Source organism: Schistocerca cancellata, chromosome 3 (genome assembly GCF_023864275.1).
Source record: "Schistocerca cancellata isolate TAMUIC-IGC-003103 chromosome 3, iqSchCanc2.1, whole genome shotgun sequence".
Lineage (NCBI taxonomy): Eukaryota > Metazoa > Arthropoda > Insecta > Orthoptera > Acrididae > Schistocerca > Schistocerca cancellata.
Window position 1 is genome coordinate 685608131 of NC_064628.1, and position 13891 is coordinate 685622021.

Below are 13891 nucleotides of genomic sequence, written 5' to 3' on the forward strand. Positions count from 1 at the left end.
TTTTGGGGTAATTCATCAAGCCAAGCTAACGTTTTCTGGGCACAAAACGTGCAGTAAGAGTTATATGTGGTGTGAACTCAAGAACATCCTGCAGAAGCATGTTTAGGGGTAATAACTACTGCTTCCCAATATATTTATTCCTTAATGAAATTTGTCATTAAAAATATATAACTTTTTCAAATCAACAGCTCAATTCATGGAATCAATACTAGAAATAAAAATAATCTTCACAAGGATTTAAAGTCACTTACTCTTGTACAAAAAGGTGTGCATTATTCAGGAACACACATTTTCAATAACTTGCTAGCAGCCATAAATGTTTAACAACCAATGAAATTCAATTTAAGAGAAGCCTAAAGGATTCATTGGTGGCAAACTCCTTCTACTCCATTGATGAATTTCTCTGTAGAACCAACTGATTTGTGTGAATATATATATATAAGTACAATATAATTTCTGCACAATTTCAGAGCAGTAATGTGTTCATTGTAAATAAGTGTGCGTGTGTAAGTACAATCTAACTTCTGCACCATTTCAATGCAGTTAAGTGTTCGCTGTAAATAAGTATTATAGTTGTTCTATTACATGTTTATTACCTTTTAAATACATAAAAAACTTTTTTATTTTAAATTCAGTGCATTAGTATTTGTAAAATGATTCTTTCATATAGTGTTCATGAAAAAAATGACGACCATTCCACTTGGGACGTGTGGAATGGTACTTAAGCTTATTTGTTTGAGTTGTAAATATTTGTCAAGATCAATTGGAATGAAAGTAAATCTAATATAATCTAACCATAATACTTGCCTGAAGAGGTACAATAACTGTATTTCTTTATTGGCACCTGTGTATCACATGATACCAGTGCATGAGATGACGAGAATTCTGTTTATCTCTGTTTAGTTTAATCATATTTATATCTTACTGCGAATGTGAATTTTCAATTTGGTTTAAAAATATAACAAATTTTCAATTAATTTTGCCTTTATGTGGACCACTTATATGAGTAGCTTTTACATTAACCATATGCTGGATTTGGGTTTATTTACAGGGTGTATACACAAATCATTCTTATGGATAATAAAAGTTGTGAAACAAAAATTATTTCATTTACTGTTTTCTGATTCTGTCGGTATCTATGTTTCATAAAAGTAGTGGTAAAATATTTTGAGTACTACATACGTTGATCTGTTCTGTGTTAGAGTTGGTTAATTCATAAATACTGAAAGTGTATTTGTTCATTGTGTTATATATATATATATATATATATATATATATATATATATATATATATATATATGTGTGTGTGTGTGTGTGTGTGTGCATTATTAAGAATATATATATATATATATATATATGTGTGTGTGTGTGTGTGTATGCATATATATAGTTAGGATATATACAATGAGAAAGATAAACAGAGTACTCATGAAAATTATTTATAGGGTTTCTATAAATAGTCTGTTAATTAACTTTGTCAAAGCAATTTCAGTAATTAAAATATCATAGTGTGACATCATCTCTAACAACAGAGTAAGGTAAAAAGGAAACATATAAAACTGCACACTTAAAAGTATATATATATATATATATATATATATATATATATATATATATATATATATATATAAAATTTGATTATGATGTTTTAATCACCACTAAAGAGAAAAATTTATGTTTAAATCATCAGCAAAGAGAACTATTTTTACCCGTTCAATATGAGATGGTATGTCATTTGCACACAGTAGAAACATTAGTGGGCAGAATATTGACTCCCATGTAACACCAGTAATGAATTCTCCACAGAAGATGATTCAATGAGAAAACTGCCTAATCTGTCTAAGAGGTTTGCATTTTCTTGTTATTTTCACATGAAATGGAACTATCAAATGAGTTCTGTTGCAAGTACGGCAAATTGTTAGGCTTCAATTGTTTGGTAAAATACTGGAAAATTGCTGTTTACCTAGAGAAGCCACTACTTGTAAAGTGTTTGTTTATCCATTTTAGAAATATCCATATTAATATGAATTAACAAGGGACATTCAGTTTATACAAAGGATATTATGTAGTAGTTCTCTCATTTTGATCACCTAGTCCTTGGAAGTTTTATGAAGAGCCTCAGAAATTGTTTTGTGTTTAGAAGACCATAGCAGACTAGACTTCCTGAAGGAAATTGTGAATATTTTTCAGTTCAGTATGCATAATTAGCTCTCCCATAGGTGTGCAAATAATTATTAGCCCTCTGTTTCTTCTGTAAATGGAAAATTATAATGTGTGATATAACAGAAAGCAAATCCCATTATAAATATGATAGTGCCTTTCAGAGTGTAGTCATTGATTACAGTTATGCAGAAGGGCATTTACAGCTCGTTTTCCAATTTAGATTTACCATTTGTCAGAGATTACATAGTATCACTGTAAAGTTGTTAGTTTTAGCTATCTCAATGGCTTGGCAAAAATGGTATTAAACTTCACTCTTAATCATATTTATAATATTAAAGTATGACATATGTGTGTAACCTAAGGAAAACAAAAATTTTTTATTGACTGGTTGCAAGAATAGAGGGATGAAACCTTATGACTTGTACATATATTAACGATCTTTTAGCAGCAATTTAGCATGATAATAAGTTATTGTTGCATAATTCTTATTTTTATGGTTATAAACAGGTGGCCAATGTTTAGCACACAAGGTCCATTTGATCCATCAAATTCCAGACTTTTACCAAGTTATGAAGGCCAGGTAACATTTATCCATCGTGATACAGTCAATCAACAGTACATTAAACCTACCACCTGGCAAATAGTGATGTTCTATTTAGAGCAAAAGGCAAGTTCAATAACATAAAGCAGAGGTGAACTAGTCTATGAGTTTCAAATATTCGAAAGGCAGTATGCATGTAAAAATGTATACTTTTTTTCAAATCTGTTGTCTGAGAATCACTACATTAAGTACAAATAATTAGAAACAATTACTATTGTAAGTATGCAATCTCATGGTGAATCAATCACAAACTGATTCAACTATGAGACCATATCAAGGCCTAAACTTGTGAAGACTGTAATAGTTGCTGCAGTAGTAGAATTCCTAGTAGTAGTAGTATGACCAGTAGTTTGGAGAAGACTCAATACCAGCAACACACAACTCAATGCTAGAGAGCGGAGAATTACAAGTTCTACCAATGGCTAGGAGACCAAAACGAGAGAACAAATAAATAATAACACAAAATTTTATACCAACATGACATGTGAAAATACATGATTCTGGTTAAATACTGTACCATATACTAACAGGAATATTGTTCAAACGTTGTAGTAAGTAAACATGCTGCAGAAACTCAGTAATATCAATTAAAAAAGAATAAAAGGTAAATAAAAACAAAATCAAGTGTAGTTAAATCAGATCTATTATCAAAGTGCATCTCTGTAAATTAACATAAGTTGACATCAGTCCGGAAATGCTTTACTATTTTTACAGACGACAAGTAACAATATTAACTATGGCTATTTAGAACTTGAACAAAAGTGCAACAGGAAGTAATAATGGGGGGAAATGTTTGCTACTATTTTCCTGAATGAAAACCATGGAATACTGTGAGAAACACTATTAAATTTTAGTTGTGATATTAGACAACTGTAAAGTGTTTCTCAAGTTGTATGAAAATATCGAAGCTACAAAATATTTTCATTTCGTTTACTGTTTACTGTATGTAGACCTACTAAGTGGTTGACATTTAATTTTTTTGTAATGAGAAACTTTATTTGTTATCCAGTTCACTTACTGCTCACGAGTTTTTTGTTTGTAGTGTACAGTGCTTTCTGAAAGTTTGACTTCACACCAAGTAGATTTGGGTACTGTAACATCCCAGTGGAAATGCGCCTGCCAGAATACACTTAGGCGGTTTCATTTTACATTATAATGTGCAATTTAAATGCCCAAATATTATATTAATGTGTGGCTTTTATGTGTGTCTTTGCAGTAGGATTCACAGATATTGCACACCTTCTCAACTAAAAATCCTGATTCAAAAAGCTCAATTTTTGCTCCATTATTGGTCATCTTATGCGCTGGCTATAATTTGCCACATTATAAAGAGAAAGAAACAAATTCCTTGTCTTCACACTGAATCCCATCCCGACGTCCACTACCACCACTGCTTCGTTTATGGGCAATGTGTGTTCCAGTTGGATAAAGAACGGTTAAGGTTTCTTTGGAGATTTCTATTTATAGATTGAATTTAATTGGACTCTTATATGAAACAGGCATTTCTATTATGAATATGTGTTATTAACGGCAACGTAACAGCAATTAAGTTCGGTATGATAAGTTTTTACATGCGGATATAGATATAAAACCTTAGTACTTACACTGACATTACGCGAACCTGCCCGGAACAGAAAATGAGTTGTTACTTGTCAGCGTTTTCTGCTATTAATAGTGCCATTATTTGGTTGCCATGGCAGCAGCTACTGTGGGAGCGATCTTGTGCTATAACATTGATATCGAATGAAAATTAATCATCTTTGTGTGTTAGTGGTGCCGGGTGCGGTAGTACGGTAGAAATGGCAGATGTTCCTGCGGAAGCTCCCGAGCGTAAGTTTGCAGGGAAGGATTTGGGAAAATTATACATATTTGTGTCGTTAAATAAAACAGTATTTCGAGTCACGGTTGTCACTTTGATGGCGCTGCGGCAGCGTGACGAAGAGGTTACTGTCATAACAGTGTATCCGCAATAAGAACTCGTAAGAGTATTGAGAAGGAAGGGACATGAATCGCCACAAAATGCAACCTTCATTCCCGTACTTGAATGCACAATTTTCATGCTCATTGCTGTAACATTTAAAAGTAAAGAAGGAAAGTGACACCATAGTACCATGCAGAGCATTTGTTGCAGTTCTTAAATTGTGGTCCTTATCGGGTATTTGGAATCAGTTGTCACGAATTGAAACGTCAGTAGTATGGAATTAGAAAACAAATACCGATGAAGCATTGCCCTTACCAATTTGTCTTAATTCGTGACTAATAATTAGGTGATACCAGTCTCTAATTCGAGATTATAATGGTTGTGTCATTGGGACTCTATCCTCCATTACCGATATTGGAAAGAAATGCGAAGGAAAATTGTTGACCGTAGGAAAGCGTAACGAAAATCGCACAACACTGGTAGACACATAGCAAGAGTGGATTCGGAAATCGTTTTTATTAGTGATTCGGTAGGATGCTTCTGTGTCAATCAATGTTATTTTAATTAAACGTCGCCTCTTACGTACATGCGTTTAATATCACCATTAATTACCTTAGCAATGTTGCTTGCTCGAATCGGGCACTGTGGAGAAATTCAAAGCACATCAGTGTTCCCTGATATCTGCAAAAGAATCTTTCATGGTTTTTATAAGTTGATGTCGTATGGAATGGTACAGTATGTTGTTGACTGATATGTCTCCAATTCACACCTATAAATGGAACCATCGAACAAAATATTTATTTTACACACTCCATGTAATTAAGTACTGTGTGATGTATGGAAACAAAATAAACTAATTGGTGGAATAATCTCTGCAAAATTGTGCTAGAGTACCTCTCAACTCTTCGGCGTAATTGAAGCCTTTAATACTGTTTTGTCACTTAACAAAACAGTTGTCATTCACCTAATCTAGATGTCATGCTACACTACTGATCATTTTCATCACAACAAACATTTTGTGAGGCTATGTACACTGATTTGCATCACCAATTCAAATCCGTACTGTCAGCTTTAAACCTATGCTACACCTTGTACTAAAGAACAGAAAACAAATGTTTTCACTGTTCCATCATCTTTCTGTTTGCACACACGTTGTTACACATAATTACTTAATGAGTAAAAGCCAACATCTGATATTGATAGGTTCAATTAACCAAACTCTTTGGCATACTATGAACAGGTTACAAAGTTGGTTGTTGTTGTTGTGGTCTTCAGTCCTGAGACTGGTTTGATGCAGCTCTCCATGCTACTCTATCCTGTGCAAGCTTCTTCATCTCCCAGTACCTACTGCAACCTACATCCTTCTGAATCTGTTTAGTGAATTCATCTCTTGGTCTCCCTCTACGATTTTTACCCTCCACGCTGCCGTCCAATACTAAATTGGTGATCCCTTGATGCCTCAGAACATGTCCTACCAACCGATCCCTTCTTCTAGTCAAGTTGTGCCACAAACTTCTCTTCTCCCCTATTCTATTCAATACTTCCTCATTAGTTATATGATCTACCCATCTAATCTTCAGCATTCTTCTGTAGCACCACATTTCGAAAGCTTCTATTCTCTTCTTGTCCAAACTATTTATCGTCCATGTTTCACTTCCATACATGGCTACCCTCCATACAAATACTTTCAGAAACGACTTCCTGACACTTAAATCAATACTCGATGTTAACAAATTTCTCTTCTTCAGAAACACTTTCCTTGCCATTGCCAGTCTACATTTTATATCCTCTCTACTTCGACCATCATCAGTTATTTTGCTCCCCAAATAGCAAAACTCCTTTACTACTTTAAGTGTCTCATTTTCTAATCTAATTCCCTCAACACCACCTGACTTAATTCGACTACATTCCATTATCCTCGTTTTGCTTTTGTTGATGTTCACCTTATATCCTCCTTTCAAGACACTATCCATTCCATTCAACTGCTCTTCGAAGTCTTTGCTGTCTCTGACAGAATTACCATGTCATCGGCAAACCTCAAAGTTTTTATTTCTTCTCCATGGATTTTAATACCAACTCCGAATTTTTCTTTTGTTTCCTTCACTGCTTGCTCAAGCTGGTATCAATTTTTATATCTTCCCTGTTAACAATTTATTGAATCTTGAAGCCAATAGATATTAATCTTTGTTATTAGTCAAGTAAACATCAGTGAGTGATTTTAATAGTAGACACTCTGTTGTGGAGTGTGCTCACCAGGAATGAATAACAGTGTAATTTTTCAGCTATCTGAGATTCTTGCAGGAAATTCATTACACTTTATTTGAGGGTTGTGCAATACATATAGGCCTATTTGGTATCACCAGCTGCTGGTTAAGCATTTTTTAACTATTCAGAATAATGCAAGCCATTCACATCCAAAATGGAATGAGCAAAGTTGCAAATTTAACATCTGTATGTAAAAGTTGTGCTTAAAATTTTGTATAACATCAGTCCAAGACAACTAAGTATGAGAGCGTAACTCTGAGCACGCCCAAAATAGATTTTCAGCAGAACAGAAACTGGCCATATTTAAGGTGAAAGCAGTTTCCTTGTTGGCGGAAGAACATTTCACGTCACTCCGAGCCACCAAACACAAGGCTACCCAACTTCTTTACCCATGTTACGACAGCCAATTTGACACTGACAGCTCGAAGAATTACACATACGTGTCAGCCAAGAATTCCTGGCCAGTTGTCCATACACAGCCACATCAAGACAAGAGAAGTGTACTGTAATTGTCTTGGTCTCTGCAGACTTGTTGTAGTAGTCAGACTTATTTTGTCTTCTGAAATGAACTTCTCATACTTCTGGAGTGGAGAAGAGTTGAAAAGCAATCTGAGGTACACTAACAGGAAACAGAAGTGTTACACGGTGAACCACCAGTCGGATATTTATCAAACTTTATGGAGATGTTGATCATGTAAGTGGTATTTAATGATTAAACGTTTATTCCATTTGAAACTGATGTCTATCATCGACATCAGTTTGTGATGATTCACCACAGGCACAAATACACACTTGCGTTCATTGTGGCGTGGATTAATGTCATCTTGGGGCATTTCTTACCATGCTTCAAACTTGCTGTGTTGATTCATCAATCAAGTTACTTGTGCGACTGTTTCTAGAATATTGCTCAAGTGTGTGGGACCCCTACCGGGTAGTCGTAACGGGGGATATTAAACATATACAGAGAAGGGCAGCATGAATGGTCACAAATTTGTTTAATCTGTGGGAGAATGTCACAGAGACACTGGAGGAACTAAATGGGAAGACTGCTGAAGATAGATGTAAACTATCCCGAAAAAGTCTATTAGGCCTAACAAAGTTTCAAGAACCAGCTTTAAATGATTACACTAGGAATATAGTACAACCCCCCTACATATAGCTCACATAGGGGTTGTGAGGATAAGATTAGAATAATTACTACATGCACAGAGACATTCGAACAATCGTTCTTCCTGCACTCTGTATGTGGCTGGAACAGGGAGAAACACTAGTAAATGTTACAAAGGGATGTCCCCTCTGCAATGCACCTCGCAGTGGTTTGCTGAGTATAGATGTAGATGTAGAAGATTGTCTCTGCATACATTTTGATCAACTGCAATTTCATGTGGAAACCGTGGTAAATAATACAGTTCAAGCTAATATGGATGTACCAGGCATTGGTGAAAGTGACCGCAAGGGTACAGGCATTCAAATTCCAGAATGAAATTCTCACTCTGCAGTGGCATGTGCACTGGTATGGAACTTGCTGGCAGATGAAAACTGTGTTCTGGGCTGAGACTCAAACTCAGGACCTTTACCTTTTGTGACTATGCTACCCAAGCATGACTCATTACCCGTCCTTACAGCTTTACTTCTGCCAATACCTCATCTCTGACCTACCAAACTTCACAGAAGTTCTCCCACAAAACTTTCAGAGCCCTTGCGTGAGAAAGGCGAAGCTCTTGAATTCTAATCTCAGTCTGGTGCACCGTTTTAATCTGCCAGTAAATTTCATGCCAGCACACATTCCGCTGCAGAGTGAAAATTTCATTTCATTCTGGAAACATCCCCCAGGCTGTACTAAGCCATGTCTTCACAGTGCCCTTTCTTCCAGAAGTGCTAGTCCTGCAAGTTTCATGGAAGAACTTTGTGGAGTTTGGAAGGTAGGAGATGATGTAAAGCTGTGAGGATGGGTTGTGAGTTGTGCTGGGGTAGCTCAGATGGGAGAGCAATTGCCCATGAAAGGAAAATTCTGTCTGACATGCAGTTTTAACCTGCCAGTAAGTTTCATTCATATTTATTTGCCTGTTACCAAAAAGGAGGAGACTGCTGATAAAAGTTTGGTTGAAGCATCAAAACAATAAGAGATTATGATTAAAGCACCCAAGAATCTAATCAAGATAGACTGGTTTTGATTTCGCTGCTGTAAGATTAAAAAAAGAATTCAGGAACATGATAGTGTTTCTACATAAAAGGAAAAAAAAAATGTAGTAAAAAGAAGTGCAAATGTTTCCACTGGAAACTCACCTCTGTAAATTTGGTCTGTATCATGTAGCTGTAGATGTAAAGCACAACCAAATTATGGACCAGCAACCTCTATTGGTGGGCATTATCTCCATGGATATTCAACTGATCCAAATCATTGACCAGAAGCCTAGGGCTGTAGCAAAGTTGCCATGAATATTTTGTACTTGTTTCAGACAGACATGACTCTTAAGAAGGGTAGTCATAAAGTTTTAAACACCACATCTAAAAAAGAAAGTTACAAAGTTATTATTTGTTTGTAGGTAAATGTCGGCAGTCCTGATGCCCATTGAAATCACCGCAACACTGACTTGGACCACTGTTAGAGGAGCCAAAACGAAATGGCACATCCCATTCGTGAAATAGAGATGGGAGTGGCATGCTACGGAATTGTGGTGCAGGGATTTCAGTGTGTACCAGGACTGCATATGTACCTGCAAAGAAATGAAAAGTTAATTACATAACTTTATTTTTGCAAGGTAAAACTTCGACTACCCATGTATGAGGGGGTATGTTTTATCACAGACAGAATTAATTATTTCAATGATGACTCAGAATTCAGAAATATTAGGTCTGTTACATGAATCAGTGCAGCAACAAAGCATTGTAGGAAATGTAAAAAATCCATTAATAGCATTGTTAAAAGTAAGTATAAAATTGTTTTCTACACTCATCTCAAAGTAATTATCAGTTTTTCTTTCTGGAGTTATACAAGCACACATAGAAGTATTGGTACTCGTAATTGAATGTTATATATGTTATATGTTTTCTAGTAGATTACTGAATTACTACTCTCACATTCTTGTAAAGTTAAAAATAATAATAGTAATAAAAAACGTCTGAGTAGTTTCAAAGATTCTTGAGGTAAGTTTGGCATGTGCCCTTTGAGTGCTGCTCCAGAAATAGATGGTGACTCCAGTTTTTTTTTTTAACGCAGCAGGTGAACAATTGTAACACTTCCACATCCACATCAAACTGCTTATTTTTGCTCACATTTCAACTGTCCATCAGCTGGCTGCTTGGAACTGGTTGTTCAAAATTTTGATTATTGCAGCTAGCATGCCAAGTGTATAGACATAGTGACTATTACTGCTTTACACCAAGATTGGAGTAATTCATCACATTCAGAGCTGTCTTTAATTTGACAAATTTCAGACCTGATTTTTAGATCTTTCTGTTATAGTGTTTTAGATGAACACCATAGTTTTAACGAAGCTCAAAACAGGATGACACTGTCGCTGCTCAATGGTTTTCTCTGACTGTGCCATCAGGATTTGCGTACCATATATGTCATCACGATTTCCGTATCAGATATTTTCATGCTAAACTGGGAATTATCCTGAAGGCACTGGAGCAGAATATATGGGAAGAAATTCTCATCTGCTCCAACTTTCTTAGTGCTCCTCAGGCCCTTCAACCAAGTGTTCCCAACAGAGAAAACTAACCAGAACATACAACAATCATTTCTGATACAATAGAAAAATAAGGAGTTTACATTCCACTGGGTACTGGGACACAGGGAATTAGAGTAAATGTGCAAGCTTGTAGTGCAGCCATGAAGTTTAATCAGGTTACAAGAGTTAGTAGCATATCAAGAAGTTCAGCATAAGCTAGACCACACACTTACAGATGTTGACAGGGAAAACTGTAACGGCTAATGTCTTGTGGTGACATATTGTTCCTATGTACACTCATTTCTTAGGTATGGGATTCTTTTCTGGGGCTCAAGGCACAAAACTGAGACAGTTTTTAAACCACAGAAAGTCCATATTAATAATAATAATAATAATAGTAGTAGTAGTAGTAGTAGTAGTAGTAATAAGTGAAAAGGCTCATTGCGAGGAATTATTTAGAAACTTGATATCCTTACTGCTCCAAGTGAGTGTATTTACCAATGTGCATATCAAGGAAAACATTAGTAAGTATTTCACTAATAGTTGTGTACATAATCACGGAACTAGTCAATTTGGGAAAAACAAATAAAAAACTCAATACTTCATTTTCTATCAGAGTGGGGAGGGGGTGAGTCTTATATGACAAAAAATGACACAGTCGAATAGTATATCCAAGCTTAACTAATTACACATACTAAAAGCTCTTGTGCAATAAGAATTAATGGTTTTCTAGAGTCACTAATGTGCCAGTAAATCAAATCCACTTATGTTTTCACTAAAAAGACAATATTCCAAGTATTTATGAATTGTGTTGGTATGGCTACAAGTGATAAAGGAGTGGGGTATGTAGGCACAAATGTGCTTAAATTTGCTGTGGGAGGCATGACCAGGAGGCAGATTACTAATAATCAAATGCTATATGACAATCACTTACAGTCAGGTGTGGGTATAATAATAAAGTTATAGTCAGTCTGAGTGTGAAGAGGAATTGCTATGAAGATTGTTCAAGACAATTCATCAATACTTTCTTTGAAAAAGGCAAAGGAATGATTGTAAGTAAATGTTTGTTACAAAAGTATGCCAATTTCCTCAATTTTACTATTGCAGTGTATGAGGTGCGTTCAGTATGTAATGCAACAATTTTTTTTTCTGAAAGCATTTTGGCTTTATTCAGGATTCCAAAACACCACATTATTTCCCACTTTTTTGGCTACAATACCCTATTTTTTAAGACAATCTCTATTCAGTGTGATGGCCCTATACCATCTTACTGGAAGGGCATGTATGCCCACATGGTACCACTCTACTTTTTGATTGAGAGTTACATCTTGCTGCAGCAATACCTCGCTATCATCCACCTACTGCTTCCCATGGAGTGCGTGCTTTATTGGATCAAACAGATAGAAGTCTGAAGAAGCAAGATCAGGGCTGTAGGGTGGATGAGGAAGCACAGTCCAATGAAGCTTCATGAGCTCCTCTTGGATGCACAGACTTGGGTGAGGCCCTGCATTGTCATGGAGGAGGAGAAGTTTGTTTACATTTTTGTGGCAACAAGCAAGCTGAAGTCATTTCTTCGATTCCCTGAATGTAGCACAATACACTTCTTACTTGATCATCACACCACGAGGGAGGACATCAAACAGAATAATCCCTCCAGAGCCCCATAAGACCCTCACCATGACTTTACTGACTGAGGGTGCAGCTTTGAACTACTTCTGCAGAGGAGAGGTGGTGTGGTGCCACTCCATGGATTGCCTATTGTTTTTTTTTCAGATTTGAAGTGCTGAAACCCATGTTTTTCGCCTGTGATGACGTTCACGATCAGCCTCATAACAACCAAGTAACTCTGCACGGGTGGTTGTTCGTTGCTCTTTATGGTCATATGTTAGGCAGTGAGAAACCCATTGGGCACACAACTTTGAGTTCCCCAACTGGTGGACGAGTGTGTCAGCACTATCAACAGAGATGTCCAGTTGTACAGCGAGGTTTTTGTTAGTGATCCATTGATCATCTTGAATATGAGTGTCTGCAGATTCCGACGTTGTTGGAGTCACAGCTGTGTGTGGCGGCTGCCACGTGGGAGATTGGACAGGTTTGTGTGACCTTGTTGCATTGATGACAGGCACCCCGCCCAATTACTCAATGTGCTTTTGTTCATTGCCAGGTCTCTGTAGATATACAGCAAATGCCAATGAATATTTGGGATTCTGTGGTTTTTGCACTAAAAGAAACTCAGTGCAAACAGTCTGCTTGGAATACACATCCATTACATGCGGCACTTTGAAGGCTACGTATAGCATTGCCATCTATCAGAATGTCATGAAACTGTATGGCCTGAAGAGGAATATCCATGGTGTTCCATAACAAATTCTGCATTTTTTCAGCCAAAATTGCCCAAGAAAAAAAAATGTGTTGTATTACCCATTGAACGCCCCTCATAGTAGAACACCCACGTTGTAGGAATTTATCGACCATTTTCTAAACTGATCTAAGTATAGCCTATTCTCTATATATTATTTTCCCTTAATTCTTCGCTGCAAAAAGGTGTGGAACATATTACATAAGTCACAACACACTGTTTATAAATTTAGTTGTTAATATTGTATAACTTTTACACTCAGTAGTCACAAAATACATTTTAATCCATGCTTAAACTGGCACACTTTAGGAGTTTTAAGTGCCATTGAAATGTGTGGTTTCAGGCACCCATAACGTTGCAAAAAGTAGTTTTAGGTTCTAATTTTTTCAACGTCTTTCAAGATCCCCTTACGATCTATACCTTATCTATTGAGTCCCCTCCCTCCTTCCCCCAATAATTTAGTGGTGGTGACACCTGCACCTGAAGGGAAGATTTTGAATTGACAACATTTTTACTTTAATATGGCTAATTGCAAAGAGACTGGAAAGGAATATGAGTTCCCATTTAGTATTCACAGCTCTCGAGAAGGAGTATGACAAAGTGTCTCTGTAGATACTGCTTATAATCATTAGGGGGAGTGAACACGAAATGCATATGTTAGAAGTATATGCAACCTATAAAAGTGTGCAGAATGTGTAATCAAAGTGGAGAAAAAAATTTCTTCACAACCTTTTAGAATTGCAAAAGAATTAAAACAGTGATGTTGCTTATCTCCTGTGTTGTTCCAAGATATACATCCAGAAAGCCTTAGACCTGCTGAGTAGAAAATGTTCAGGAATGGGCATGCATATAACAAGGATCAATGTTTGTACAGCACGTTCTTTGCAGATGTTCAGGTAGTGGTG

General features: G+C 36.3%; 1 protein-coding gene across 1 annotated transcript in view; it reads left to right on the forward strand.

The window, feature by feature from the left end:
- Positions 1-4441: 4441 nt before the first annotated feature.
- The window catches only part of LOC126175667 (cytosolic Fe-S cluster assembly factor nubp1), a 41732-nt gene continuing 32282 nt past the window's right edge, over positions 4442-13891 (forward strand). The window contains exon 1 of the mRNA XM_049922580.1: positions 4442-4594. Within this exon, the coding sequence (XP_049778537.1) occupies positions 4564-4594 (31 nt within the window). The 5' untranslated portion in view covers positions 4442-4563. The remainder of the gene's footprint in view (positions 4595-13891) is intronic.